Raw genomic sequence first — 12,116 nt, 5'->3', positions numbered from 1 at the left:
AAGGCAGCATTGCAGCTCGAGGGGATTACATGTGCTTTAATATGAAAAACAACAATATATAGCTATCATAACAATTTGCAAAATTGGGTAACACCCGTAGGCCTTATTTTGACTTAAACAGGATAAACAGTATAGTAGAACATTATGCTACAAAAATACACCAATCATTAAGCAGACTCTTCATAATTTACTCCCGTAATTCAAAAAGAAATAACGTATAGAACATATTGTACTGAACTACTTGAAGTGATACGTGGAAAAAAATCAGATAAATATAGTATTTCTTTTCTCTACCTAGAGATCAAAGCCTCATGAAAGTTCCAATATCAATACTCCGCTGACAACGGAAGTTGTTTCAACAACGCTTTTCGATTTTAAATGTACTTAAAGAACAAACGTATAAGGACTTGACGATAGAATAGCATGATATACAGTAATTAGCAATAATTGTTATATTGACAAGCCACTCTGTAAGAAAGGAGTGACATTTTTTCATAGTCAGTATGTAACTTCATTGTTAACATACCGCAATTAGCCTCGTCCGAGTTATCATTGCAGTCATCCTCGTGGTCGCATATATCTTTCTCCGGAACCAACACTCCATTCTCACAGGTCACCAGCTCTGGAGTTGATATGTCAAAAAAAAACAGTATCAGCACGTCAGCTCATGGTATCTACATCTCACCAATCATTGTAAGTGTTACAACAGTGCTCTGGCTTGCATGTCCTCAACATGTCGTGTAAATAGACTATGTCAAATTACTATATGCTCAATAAGTATACATCGTCTATCTACAACACGCTGTGGATAATCACCACTGTTTTGTTTCAAGATTCGTTCAAAAACAAAACAAAGCAGTTGTGGTAGATGAATGATAGCCAGAGGGTATCCTGACTTACAATGACATCATAGACGGACTATGTTAAACTCACTCATTCTGGAAACAAGTACGTGTTTTTTGTCTTCTCCCTAAAGTCTGCACGTGGTCTTTACACATCATTAGCCTTTGCAATACAACATATTGCGCAAACGAAGCGGTGTTTTTATTGATCATGAAATGACTTCTAGTACGACACGATTCGGTTGTCAACAATTGCAATCAGACTTTTTCGCAAATCCTGGCTAATCCTCTGAAAAGATGATGACGAATTGACGGTTATGGAACCAATCAGAGCAGAAAAAGAGGAGTGTTTTTATGTCACCTACTACAGGTTTCGTCACTCTCATCTTCACAATCAATATAGCCATCGCAAAGTGAGTATTCCCAAATGCATTTTCCGTCCGGACACAAATATTGTCCATTCTCCTCTTCACATGCTGAAAAAAGATGAAATGTTTTTGTTTGACACGCTTGAAAAATCATCTAGCAAAAACTGACATACAGAGGTGTTTGTATCTTGTGTAAAATTTCGACTTATTTGAATTCACTGCCAGTCACAGTCTTTGTCAGTTTTTCCCAGGTATTCTTTTTTGTGGTTTGAGTTTTCAACCTGTAGCACGCCTTGTTCAGGTAACTTTTAGATTTAAATAAAAACAAAGGAATAAGCAAACATGGCTAAAGTGAAATTCTCGAGTATAATACATACGGCAGTCTTTCTCATCACTTCCATCTCTGCAGTCCTCGCCGCCATCGCAGACCCAATGCCGTGGAATTGTCCCTTCATCATTATACGTTTCGCATTCAACTGATGGAAAAATCGGAGAAGTAAAAATAGAGCTTATCGGTGACAAAAAAATTTTACAATATGCAATGCATGATCTAAAATTAGTAAAATTTCATAACTTTTATACGAAAGTATAGACAAAATAACGAAGACAAGAATAAAACGGTAAGTTGCTGAAAATTAATGCGGTTTCAAGCATCCAGGACGACTGATACATCAAAAAATGAAGTCATTGCGAACCACTGAGCTCGTAACCCTATAAAAGTCAAATTTTCTGGAAGCCTAAATATTTTCAAATTCTGTGATTTGCATTTTGTAACCATGATTTCCATAAGGATCACGTCTTCTCACATAAATGAGGTTTCCCTCCCCTATACAAATTCTGTATGCAGCGTTTGAGGCTGTTACTTTCGTGATCAAAAGCTTACGTAGCAATCATGGGAAGAATGTCTGCTGCTTTTTTTAGGCTCCGAGACATCTCTCAGAGAGAAATTTGAGATAAACCTTATTTAAAGTTCGGAGTTCACAATCGGAGTTCACAATCTTTATGCAAACAAATGATAACAAGCTAAGCTTTTGAAATATACACCTATGGGGTTGCAAGCTCAGTTTTTTCCGGAGAATTCATAACGAGGCGGCTGATGTCTAGCATGTGTAAAAAGTGGCATGTGTATAGTATGTGTAAATTGTGCAATTTCGCTGCTTCGCTGAAACAAAGCTAATAATCCATGGCGATCAACTCATAATATAGAGATCCCCAACTTAGCCAAATCAAGAAGGTTCCAAGACTGGAAAGTCACAACGAAATATAACAAGATACACTCTTAGATCATAACAGAGGCTCTTTCAGACTGAGAACTCTCTTTTGTTATGTTTGATGTTTCTGTGATATCAATTAATCAATCAATTGATGGTTCCAGTATTTACAACTCATATAAACTGACAACAATGAACATAGCGTATTGCGTGTAAACAGTTCTACAAAAGTACATTTGCAGGCGATTTGGTCGAGGCGATATTTTGAACTACATACCAAAAAGAGCCAGTTATCTGTGATAATTCTCATAATCAACGTTTCCCATTTGCAGAAACTTACATGTGGTTTCATCGCATCCTTCCTCGTCACTAGCATCAACACATTGTGGGAAATCGTCACAGCGGTATGCCATAGGGATTTTCCTTCCAAATGGACAATCAAAAAGTTCCATGGCTACAAAGACGGGAATGCAGTGGTGACAAACCTATACATTGCTGATAACATTACCATAACATTGTCGTGCAAGTGCAAAATATTCTTACAGATCATTTTGAGTGTATGCATCTGTTTGTACAGATATATCTGTATCTGTGTTTTTTGTCTGTATTTCTTTATCTGTTCATGTATCTGCCTGCATGTGTTGTGCATGAGTTTGTCGTTTCAAATACTTTCAAAGTTTATTTATTCACTAACTTAATTACTTGTCTCCTTATTTATCGATTTCTTTGCTCATCGACAGACCCCTACAGCAGCCGTGTACAAATATCAAAAAGAAAAAAATCCCACATGAATATGGTATGAGTTTTTGAGTGAAGCTCCTACGACCTTTAGCGAAGTCAGAGTATAGATACTACCAAAAAACTGCATTACAAACAAATAGATGTACATCTCCCATCAAAGGTCGATGAAACCGTTACATTCGTAAATCCGGAATGGAAATCAATATAATTGTTTATGTGCATATGGCAAGATCTTTTCTGGTAAAATTGACCCAAAGGTGAGGAACATGCAAGAAAAGTCTTACTGCACTTCCATTCGTCATCTCCATCCGGGCAATCTGGTATGCCGTCACAGATGAAATATTCGGGAACACATGTCAGTTTATCTGCGCAGCTGTGTTCTTTTGGATAGCATTCTGAAAAAAATATAATGACAATGTACACAGTAATATCAAAGAAATCTTAAAATATTTCACTTTGTTATTTCATCTAAAATGTTCCTCATTTTGCAAAGGTAAGGTTGATAGGAACGCCAAAAGTTGAACTATCAATTTGAAACCGAGTATATTCAGCTGATGAGTATCGAAATCAAAATAAGACAACTGTTCAACCTGCAGTAGTGCTTTCACACATAGATGCTATCGAAAGTGTAAACAAAGGTTTACAGACAATTTTAAACATTAGGCATTGTATGATTATGGAAATATTTAGACAATTTGCTACCAAGCGCTGGAAATAGTAATTTATGATTGCGCAGTTTCACCTTTTGTTTTTTAAACGATTAATTGCAATAATAGGTGGTATAAACAGTACGTCAAAGAAATAAATTTGCAGTCAATTGTTACAATAAATTTGCTTCCGATATTCGCAATTATAGGAAATCATTTCCGTGTTTGAATGTGATTAGGGGCTATTATCAACAATCTTCTCATTCATCTTCTTCTTCTTCTTCTTCTTCTTCTTCTTCGTATTATTATTATTATTATTATTATTATTATTATTATTATTATTATTATTATTATACTTTATTTAACGAGGGTAGTCTGATTTACAAAATGGATTGTAATTTCCATCAGAGCCCTCTAAAATAAGTCCATTGCCATACAAAGGGAAAGCATATGTGGGAAAAAGTATTTAATTGGGGACATTTCGATAAATATACAGATTATAAATGAATATGCGAAACTGAAATGTCATCAAAGGTCTCACAAGACACAATAAATCCAAACCAGAGCTCTCGTCCATGAGCTTAGCATACAGATAATTACGTAATGTAGATTTAAAGGATAACAAAGTTTCACAGCTACGAACGGACGAGGGAATAGCGTTCCAAATTTTAACTGCTCGATAAGCGAATGATCTTTGACCCATAGCAGTTCTAAATGACGGCGTGTATAAATTACCATGACTAGTGTTGCGCGTATTTAAATGATGCATTTCTGTGAGAGGATGGAATAAATTACATAAATAGGAAGGTGCGAGATTGTGTAGAGCTTTAAAAGTCATTACAGCAGTAAATAAGTAATACGAAAGTCTATGCGCAACCAATGGAGACTAGTGAAAACAATCCGAGAAGAAACAGATGTATCGACACCTAAAATAACCCTGCCAGCTCTTTTCTGGAGTTTATACAATTTCTGGAGATTTGTTTTGGAAGTGCTACCCCAGACAGTGCAACAATAATCGACTACAGAAAGAAATAACGCATTGTAAACCAAGAGTAGTACATTTCTCTGAGTGAAAGGGCGCAGTTTTCGCAAAATTCCAATTCTCATAGACAAATTCTTACATAGCTTATTAATGTGATCATCTCAACTTAAGATGTTATCAATTTGCACACCTAGAAGTGTGTGAGTATGAAAAATTAAAAACAGAAGTGGTCCCAGTATAGAGCCCTGTGGGACTCCACAAGTAACTGGTAACACGTCAGAGTTTACAGACATATAACTGACAAGCTGGTTTCTACCGGTCAGGTAGGAGCGGAACCAATTTAAAGATGACCCAGTTACACCATAAGTAAAAAGTTTCTTAAGTAGCATGTCATGATCAACAAGATCGAAAGCTTTACACAAGTCTAAAAACATTAAGCCACTGTACAAACCCTGATCCATATTGTTGAGAGTTGATCGGTTAACTCAAGCGGGGCAGTATGACATGAATGTAACTTTCTAAAACCAGATTGAGAGTCAACAATTAAGTTATTACTATGCAAAAATTGTACAAACTATTGTAAACATGTTTCTCTAAAATTTTTGATAGAATAGGTAAAAGAGAAATAGGCCTATAGTTGTTAATGTCACTTTTTGAACCACACTTATGGATAGGAACAATCTTGGCACTTTTGAAGCAATCAGGAAAGATGCCATTGATAATAGACATGTTGAAAATACTGGTGACAGAATCTGCTATACAATTTGCACCAAGTTTCAAAAGTCTGGGAGATATATTGTCCCTTCCAGCAGATTTACTATCATCCAATAGAGCAAGCTGCTCTTTTACAAAATTAACTGAGACGGGGAATTTGAAAAGTAACAGGGGTTGAGCCAACTTTTGAATTAACCCATGCTGCAGTAATACTCAAATCATTTGAAACATTGATACAGTTACGATACTTATCAGTAATTCCAGTAAAATGAACATTAAATGCCTGGGCAATGTCCTTATGGTTTCTTAGTAATCTACCATCACTATGAACGCAAGGGCTTTGTGTACGAGTATCACCCTGAGACAAAATTTCATTCACAGAGCGCCAAATAACTGACGGGTTGCTAGAATTGCTGCTGAAAATATCTTTATAGTACCTGCACTTTGCGTAAGTAATGGTGTTAACAACCCTGTTACTGCAATCTTCATAATCGCTTATAATGCCCAAATGTAATAAAGTTATTAAAATAATCTGAAATATTTTGTTGTATTAGTGTATGCATATTTCAATAATCTATTACAGCAACAACCAAATCTGACAGATAGTTTTTGAAGCTTACAAACGTCAAATACTCATTAAGTGACGTAACATATAATACGATATTAAAAGGGGGTAGATTAATCTATCACACCCATATACTTTGGCTTTACATGTCGTTCTCTCAGTGCGGTATTAGATTCCAACCAAAGCATCTACAGTGTTCGATTGCGCTTCGCCGCGTCTATGATATGCTCCATTCACGTGCTTTGGCCGGTAATGGAATAAAATCGCGCTTATTTGGCCTTTTATCATAATTGTTATTATGATAAGTATTTTGTGTGCTTGAAACACACTAAAATTCTGGTCAACTGTGCAGAGCCTTATCTCTGCCTGCAGCCTGACAAGATTAAACATTCAGTGAAATATTTAACGATCTATACTAAAACATCTAGTTCCGTAAAGTTTTACCATGCATGGTTGAACAGTTGCAAAAGTTTGGACCTCATAGAAGCTTTTGTCATGAAATCTGTATTGGCGGTGCCGTTCATGTAGACAGGGATAGCAGTTTTTACTATATTGTGGCGTGTTTATTTGTCATGGCAAAGCAAGACGAAAAAGGAAAAAAATCCTTTCTGTCAAGCGGCGCACTCCAAAGGCAATGATATACTCATATGTACTGCAGTTTTGACCTCTGTTTCGCCTCATATATAGGCAAATGACCAATAGAATGACAATTATAGGTTGACTTTGTAGAATTTGTACCTTTTTAATTTGAACTCTCAAGAACATTTTACCGTGTACCCGAAACGGGGGGTGCGTATCCTTCCCCTGACTTTCGACACAGCTTCCCAATATTTGCATTAAGATTCCTTTCGAACAGTGTAAGACTTTGTACAATTATCTGAATATAACATCTTGTACCCGTTGTGTAACTCGTAGAAAAAGTACCACTTGCCTTGCTTCGGTTCGACACATGTTTTCCCACAGTCTGTGTCACAACACTTCAAATTCGTAGGACACTCAGCGTCACTGTTACATACCATATCACAGGAACTGGTGATTTCACTCAGTGGACAATGACCGGGCTTTAGACCTAATTTTGAAACGTGTGAAAGATCACAGGAAAGAGATATCTCTCAATAGTGAATTGATTGGAAAAAGTCTGCGGGGCAGAAATTCATTATTCCCTTGCTATTTTGGTGAAAAAATTATAAAACTGACTACATTCCGAAAAGGGTATATTTGGAGGGAAAGTATATATGCATTTCGACTTCGAAGCCGTATATTAAATCTTGGAAAACAGAAAGAGATTTTGTATTATCTTATTCAACCACCCTAAGAAGATCTGATGGTCAATTCAGTTGCGTAAAATAATGTTACCATCTAAGACTACTTTATGAACGTAGTGGGAATGCAAAGTCAGTGTCAGGTAGAGGAACAGAGACGGACAGACAGACTATTAGACGGAGACAGGCGACAGACAAACAGACAGGACATAGACAGAGAGCACAAACAGACTTACAGATAGACAGACAGATAGAGTCAGGCGACAGACAAACAGACAGGACAGACAGATTTACAGAGAGACACAGACAATCACAGACAGGCAGACAACGACAGACAGAGACAGAGATTGAGAGACATAGGTGAATAGTAAACATTTTACCTTTACAAACAGGTGGATCTCTATTCGGAGGAGTTGCTGTTCGGGCAATCGGGTTGCCATAAGCATTTACGCATCCACAGATACCTTCGTTGAAGCACTGCAAGGGTTTGAAACGTCCATCTTTCTCACACTGATAGCGTCCGCCCATATACCTATCCTCAGAGAAGTTGTACTTGACCATAAGAGAGTCAGCCATGGCAACTATCTCATTACAATATCGAGGTTCTTCGTCCTTCACAAGGAAATTGCCTGTCAGGTTACAAAAAAAGCTGGCGGTGAAGTAGGCGAAACACCACGCAAACTCTTTGTAACTGTGTCCGGTACTTCATTTGTTGATTTTCTTGCTAAAATAACAGATGTGTTAATTCTTGGTGTAATCACCATCGTTGTGCTATGTCAAGATTTTTTCTCCCAAATAAGATGAATGACTGCCATTTTGCAATATCTGTAACTTTTACATGATACTAAATAATTACAACCCTGAGTTTTCATGCTTGATTTTGAAGAATAAAAGTGTGAGCAAAAATTTAAACTTTTATTTTCAAAAGATGTCTTACACGATGGTTTCAATCTGGTTCGAACTCACAACGTACGGTACCCAGTCACTTAGCGTAGAAGCCACAGACAAAATCTCTCGACTAAATCCCCAATCTCAAAAAAGATTGGTCAAATAACCAAGCTTATAGTTGTTACAATTTTTCTGACTGCGACCCCTCCACACGCTGTAGAGTTCGTGAAGCACTCACATGCTACTTTCAAATATTGGTATGAACTTCAGTTTTCGTCACGTGGAATCGCCGAAAACTGGCTTGTTTCTTTTCCGGCGGGGGTATATTCTCGTTTGTGGTTCTTTTTGAATGATCGGTAAATGTTTAATAATGTTGCAGTCAAATAAAGTGGTATATGCATTGACTATCGCCGGATAACCTGTACCTCTAAATGGCTAGCAGGGAACAACAGTGTTGTCCTCACATGTTCTAAGACATGATAGAGACAAATTCTTACTGCAAGTATAACATTACTCACCGATGGCATTACTTGTTACAAACGGACCGAAGACTCCAAACAAACAAATGAAGGCCAGGTAGTTCATCTTCGATGCAAACAACACGACAACTTGGTTCAGTTGTGTCACCGTAGACGCTTGCAAGCTTTTATCAATTTCACGAAAGGTTAATTGCAATAAATTTCTTCCTGGCATGATTTCCGTCTCCGTAGTGTCAGTTTGGCCCCATTGATCTATTTAGGATAATTATAAGACTGGCATCCACAATTAATTGGCTGTACTGTTATTAATCCACGTCGATAAGTACTAATTATGATAAAACGGAAATTATCATCCTCAAATTAAACTAAGTAGCCATTGCCTGTATTGCGGATTAGCCTTCATATTAGAAGTGCTGGAGTGAGAACTTCGCCCAGGGAGAATTTAGCGGGGCTGTCTGTTGTGAAGGGCCGGGACAATTAACATGCAACTGGTTTGGGGGTCAGAATAAATTAACTGTCTTGCTGCTCATAATAATGAGATCATTCACACGTATGATTATCACAAAAGAAGGAATAAAGGGAAGGAAATTATTGCCCTGACAGTATCACATCGAAAAGAGATAGATATTTGACTGTGATTGACCGTGATTCTGACTTGTTTCATGAATTTGAATTGTCACTTTAATAGAAAAGTTTCTCTGTGAACACCAGGCATGGCGATCCTTGCCCGATTACACCGGAGCGCATCTGCAAAATAATCTTGCATTCTAAGTAACAGTGCTTTTACAGTTTGTTTATGATCCACCGTTACCTTTGAAGATCAGTATGTCAAGATGGTGTTGGTAGGTTTTAGTCGTGGCTAACAAGACTGCTTGTCAAGCTCTATGCTCGCGCAATCGTCTCATCGGTTTCCATCAAAGCCACCGGCCACCAAAACCATTGTTGTCTTCGTCGTCGTAGTCGTCTTCACCATCATCATCATTAGCGCCAGTAAAATACAAGACCTTGTGCGTCAGCAAGTATTAATGAAAATTATTAGCTACGATGTAATGTCATATGAACATTATGGTAGCATGTCGCAAATTTACTTTTGATTAAACAAAAGCCATTCTGATTGATACTCAAAAACCGATTGTTTCAAAAGAACAGGCAACGTATTCGTCGTCGTTATCATTAAACAAAAAGCAATTATTATAAACTTTTAGGTAGCAGATCTTGCAATTGCTACACTCCATTCCATTCTATCCCATTCAAATCTGTATCACTCGTCGGTGTTTTAAGACGGTGGTGATGTGAAATACTCGGGGGCCAAGGTACTAGGTAATTTTGTAGAGTTTTTCCGGGAGTGGCATCACAGACCATTCCATTTGTGGAACAAATCACATCGAATATGTACAGGCTCTAAACAGTAATACCTATAAAGTGATCATTATATACAATCCCATGGTGTTTTTCTCTGTTTGACGTCGTCGTATACAAGTGTTTTTCGCGGAGCCAAAGTTGTGCAGCTGCGCGAAAAGCATGAGCCGAAAGCAAGAAGTATTGCAGCTCCGCGAAAAATACGAGTATCCAATGACGTCAAAGAGAGATTGTTGTATGAGAGGCTATTTACTTGCCAGTATACAACCTGGCGTGCAACCACGCTTACATATCCGGGTAACTTATATGTCAATCAAATATAAAAGGTGATGTCATACTCATTTGTATAGTCTCATTGCTTATGTGGTCCGTGTCGTAACATTTTTCTCTTCATTTTGTCAAACAAACAAACAACAGGACTTTAAGCGCAAAAAAATCCCACGCCAATGTAATTTTTACACAATGAAGGAATATCGGGGAAAAAATTATTGCGCTGCGATTATTACACTGAACGGAGATAATTATCAGAGACGACCACCATTATTCCGATTATTTGCTTGACATTTATGATTTAGTATAATCATTTGAACATTTCCCTAATAACTGTAATGATGGCGCTCCACACAAGTTATTAAAAGTCCCGAAAGTTCTGGTGCCATTGATTATGCTTCGACAAATAGTCTACCAAACCAGCGCTCGAAATTAACTTTTTTCCTTGGTAGTCCCACTGGGCTACCATTTTGTGACGTTGGTAGCCCAGTGACAAGGTTTGGTAGCCCATGCATGAATGAAGGTTTTTTTGTAAAGGTTTTTTTATTGATATCTAGACAATGAAAGATTTATTTTGCATAATTCTATCAAGGAAGTGAATTTTCTAGTCATTTGACATCAATACCTGCAGATTATAGCCTTAGGAGAACGGTATAGCATGACATAGTGGACAACGGTGACGCCTAAAAATTTGCAAATTTTGATGTGTGTCATGACATCGACTTTTCACGTAGCATGTGTAAACATAGCGTGGCTAAAAATAGATTGGCTATGAATTTCAGGATGACAACTTGGTACAGTCATGTTCCCAATAATTTCATGGCAATTTTGGCTATATTTCTCCACCATAGTACACTATCATGGGATGATTTTGTACAGTTCGGAAAACGTAATTTTTGGATGGCCCAACAGCTTTTTCTTTGCAGTTTGAATAATTTTGTGTTTAATTGTAATTGATAAATTGTGATTAAATAACTATGAAAATGAACTTTCATTGGCCATCATTTCCCAAGCCTGTCATCCAACTACATGAGTTCAGGTAATGATATTTTATTGAAAGTTTGTTGCAACAAATTCGACTGCACTGTCGCCTTTTAACTTGCACAACAAAGTCATAGTCTGGCCTTTCTGTGTCCAGCTGAGTTGACTGTATGAGCGTCGGTCATCTCATAGCGATCAACATCATGTCGTCCGCTAAGTAATTTCATATCCCAGGCTTTGGTAGTCCGTGTGGGCTACCATTTCATGGGTTTTGGTAGCCCCAGGGAAAAGTTGGTAGTCTGTGGACGCGGGACTACCCTTAATTTCGAGCCCTGCAAACTGTCCCGGATTTCTAATTACACATTAAAATAGGATATGGAAGGGAATATATTACACTATAACACACCACATGCTCGTTCCGTGTCGCGATTCGCCAGAATACGTCACGTGACGAGAAAATAGATACGTCTAGTCCCCATCGGATCGACAAAAATGACGTCAGAGGGTATTTTTTGAAAAGCTATTTCCCTAGGAAATAGTTCTGACCAAATTTGGAAAAGTGCCCGGTCACGTGACCGTAGTGTCGTCTGCAGCTTTGCAACAATGGCGGGTGACTAGAACGTGATGTGCGTCCGGGATAGGTGACGACACATTCTCTGAAACAGATTTTCCAACATTTTCCAACATTCCAACAGCGTAGGAACTTGAACAGCTCATCGACGGAAAAGATTAAAGTGCAACTAAGGATGTCGCTAGGTATGCTTAGAATATTTTTTGAAAGATAGTGGTACCACGTACAACTGAAAC

At 37.7% G+C, this 12,116-nt stretch overlaps 1 protein-coding gene across 2 annotated transcripts in view; it reads right to left on the bottom strand.

The window, feature by feature from the left end:
* LOC139121200 (sortilin-related receptor-like) overlaps nt 1-8,874 on the bottom strand; it is a 21,820-nt gene extending 12,946 nt beyond the window's left edge. For both annotated transcript variants that reach the window (XM_070685898.1, XM_070685899.1), the window contains exons 1-9: nt 8,739-8,874; nt 7,713-7,961; nt 7,002-7,139; nt 3,447-3,557; nt 2,762-2,875; nt 1,588-1,686; nt 1,208-1,318; nt 527-622; nt 1-34 (exon numbers count right to left, since the gene is read on the bottom strand). The exon at nt 1-34 is cut by the window's left edge and continues 95 nt beyond it. In XM_070685898.1, the coding sequence (XP_070541999.1) occupies nt 1-34; nt 527-622; nt 1,208-1,318; nt 1,588-1,686; nt 2,762-2,875; nt 3,447-3,557; nt 7,002-7,139; nt 7,713-7,961; nt 8,739-8,805 (1,019 nt within the window). In that variant the 5' untranslated portion in view covers nt 8,806-8,874. The remainder of the gene's footprint in view (nt 35-526; nt 623-1,207; nt 1,319-1,587; nt 1,687-2,761; nt 2,876-3,446; nt 3,558-7,001; nt 7,140-7,712; nt 7,962-8,738) is intronic.
* Nucleotides 8,875-12,116: the final 3,242 nt, after the last annotated feature.

Source organism: Ptychodera flava, chromosome 21, assembly GCF_041260155.1.
Source record: "Ptychodera flava strain L36383 chromosome 21, AS_Pfla_20210202, whole genome shotgun sequence".
NCBI classification, from domain to species: Eukaryota; Metazoa; Hemichordata; class Enteropneusta; family Ptychoderidae; genus Ptychodera; species Ptychodera flava.
The sequence above is the reverse complement of the archived record's forward strand: the minus strand, read 5'-3'. Positions and strand labels throughout refer to the sequence as shown.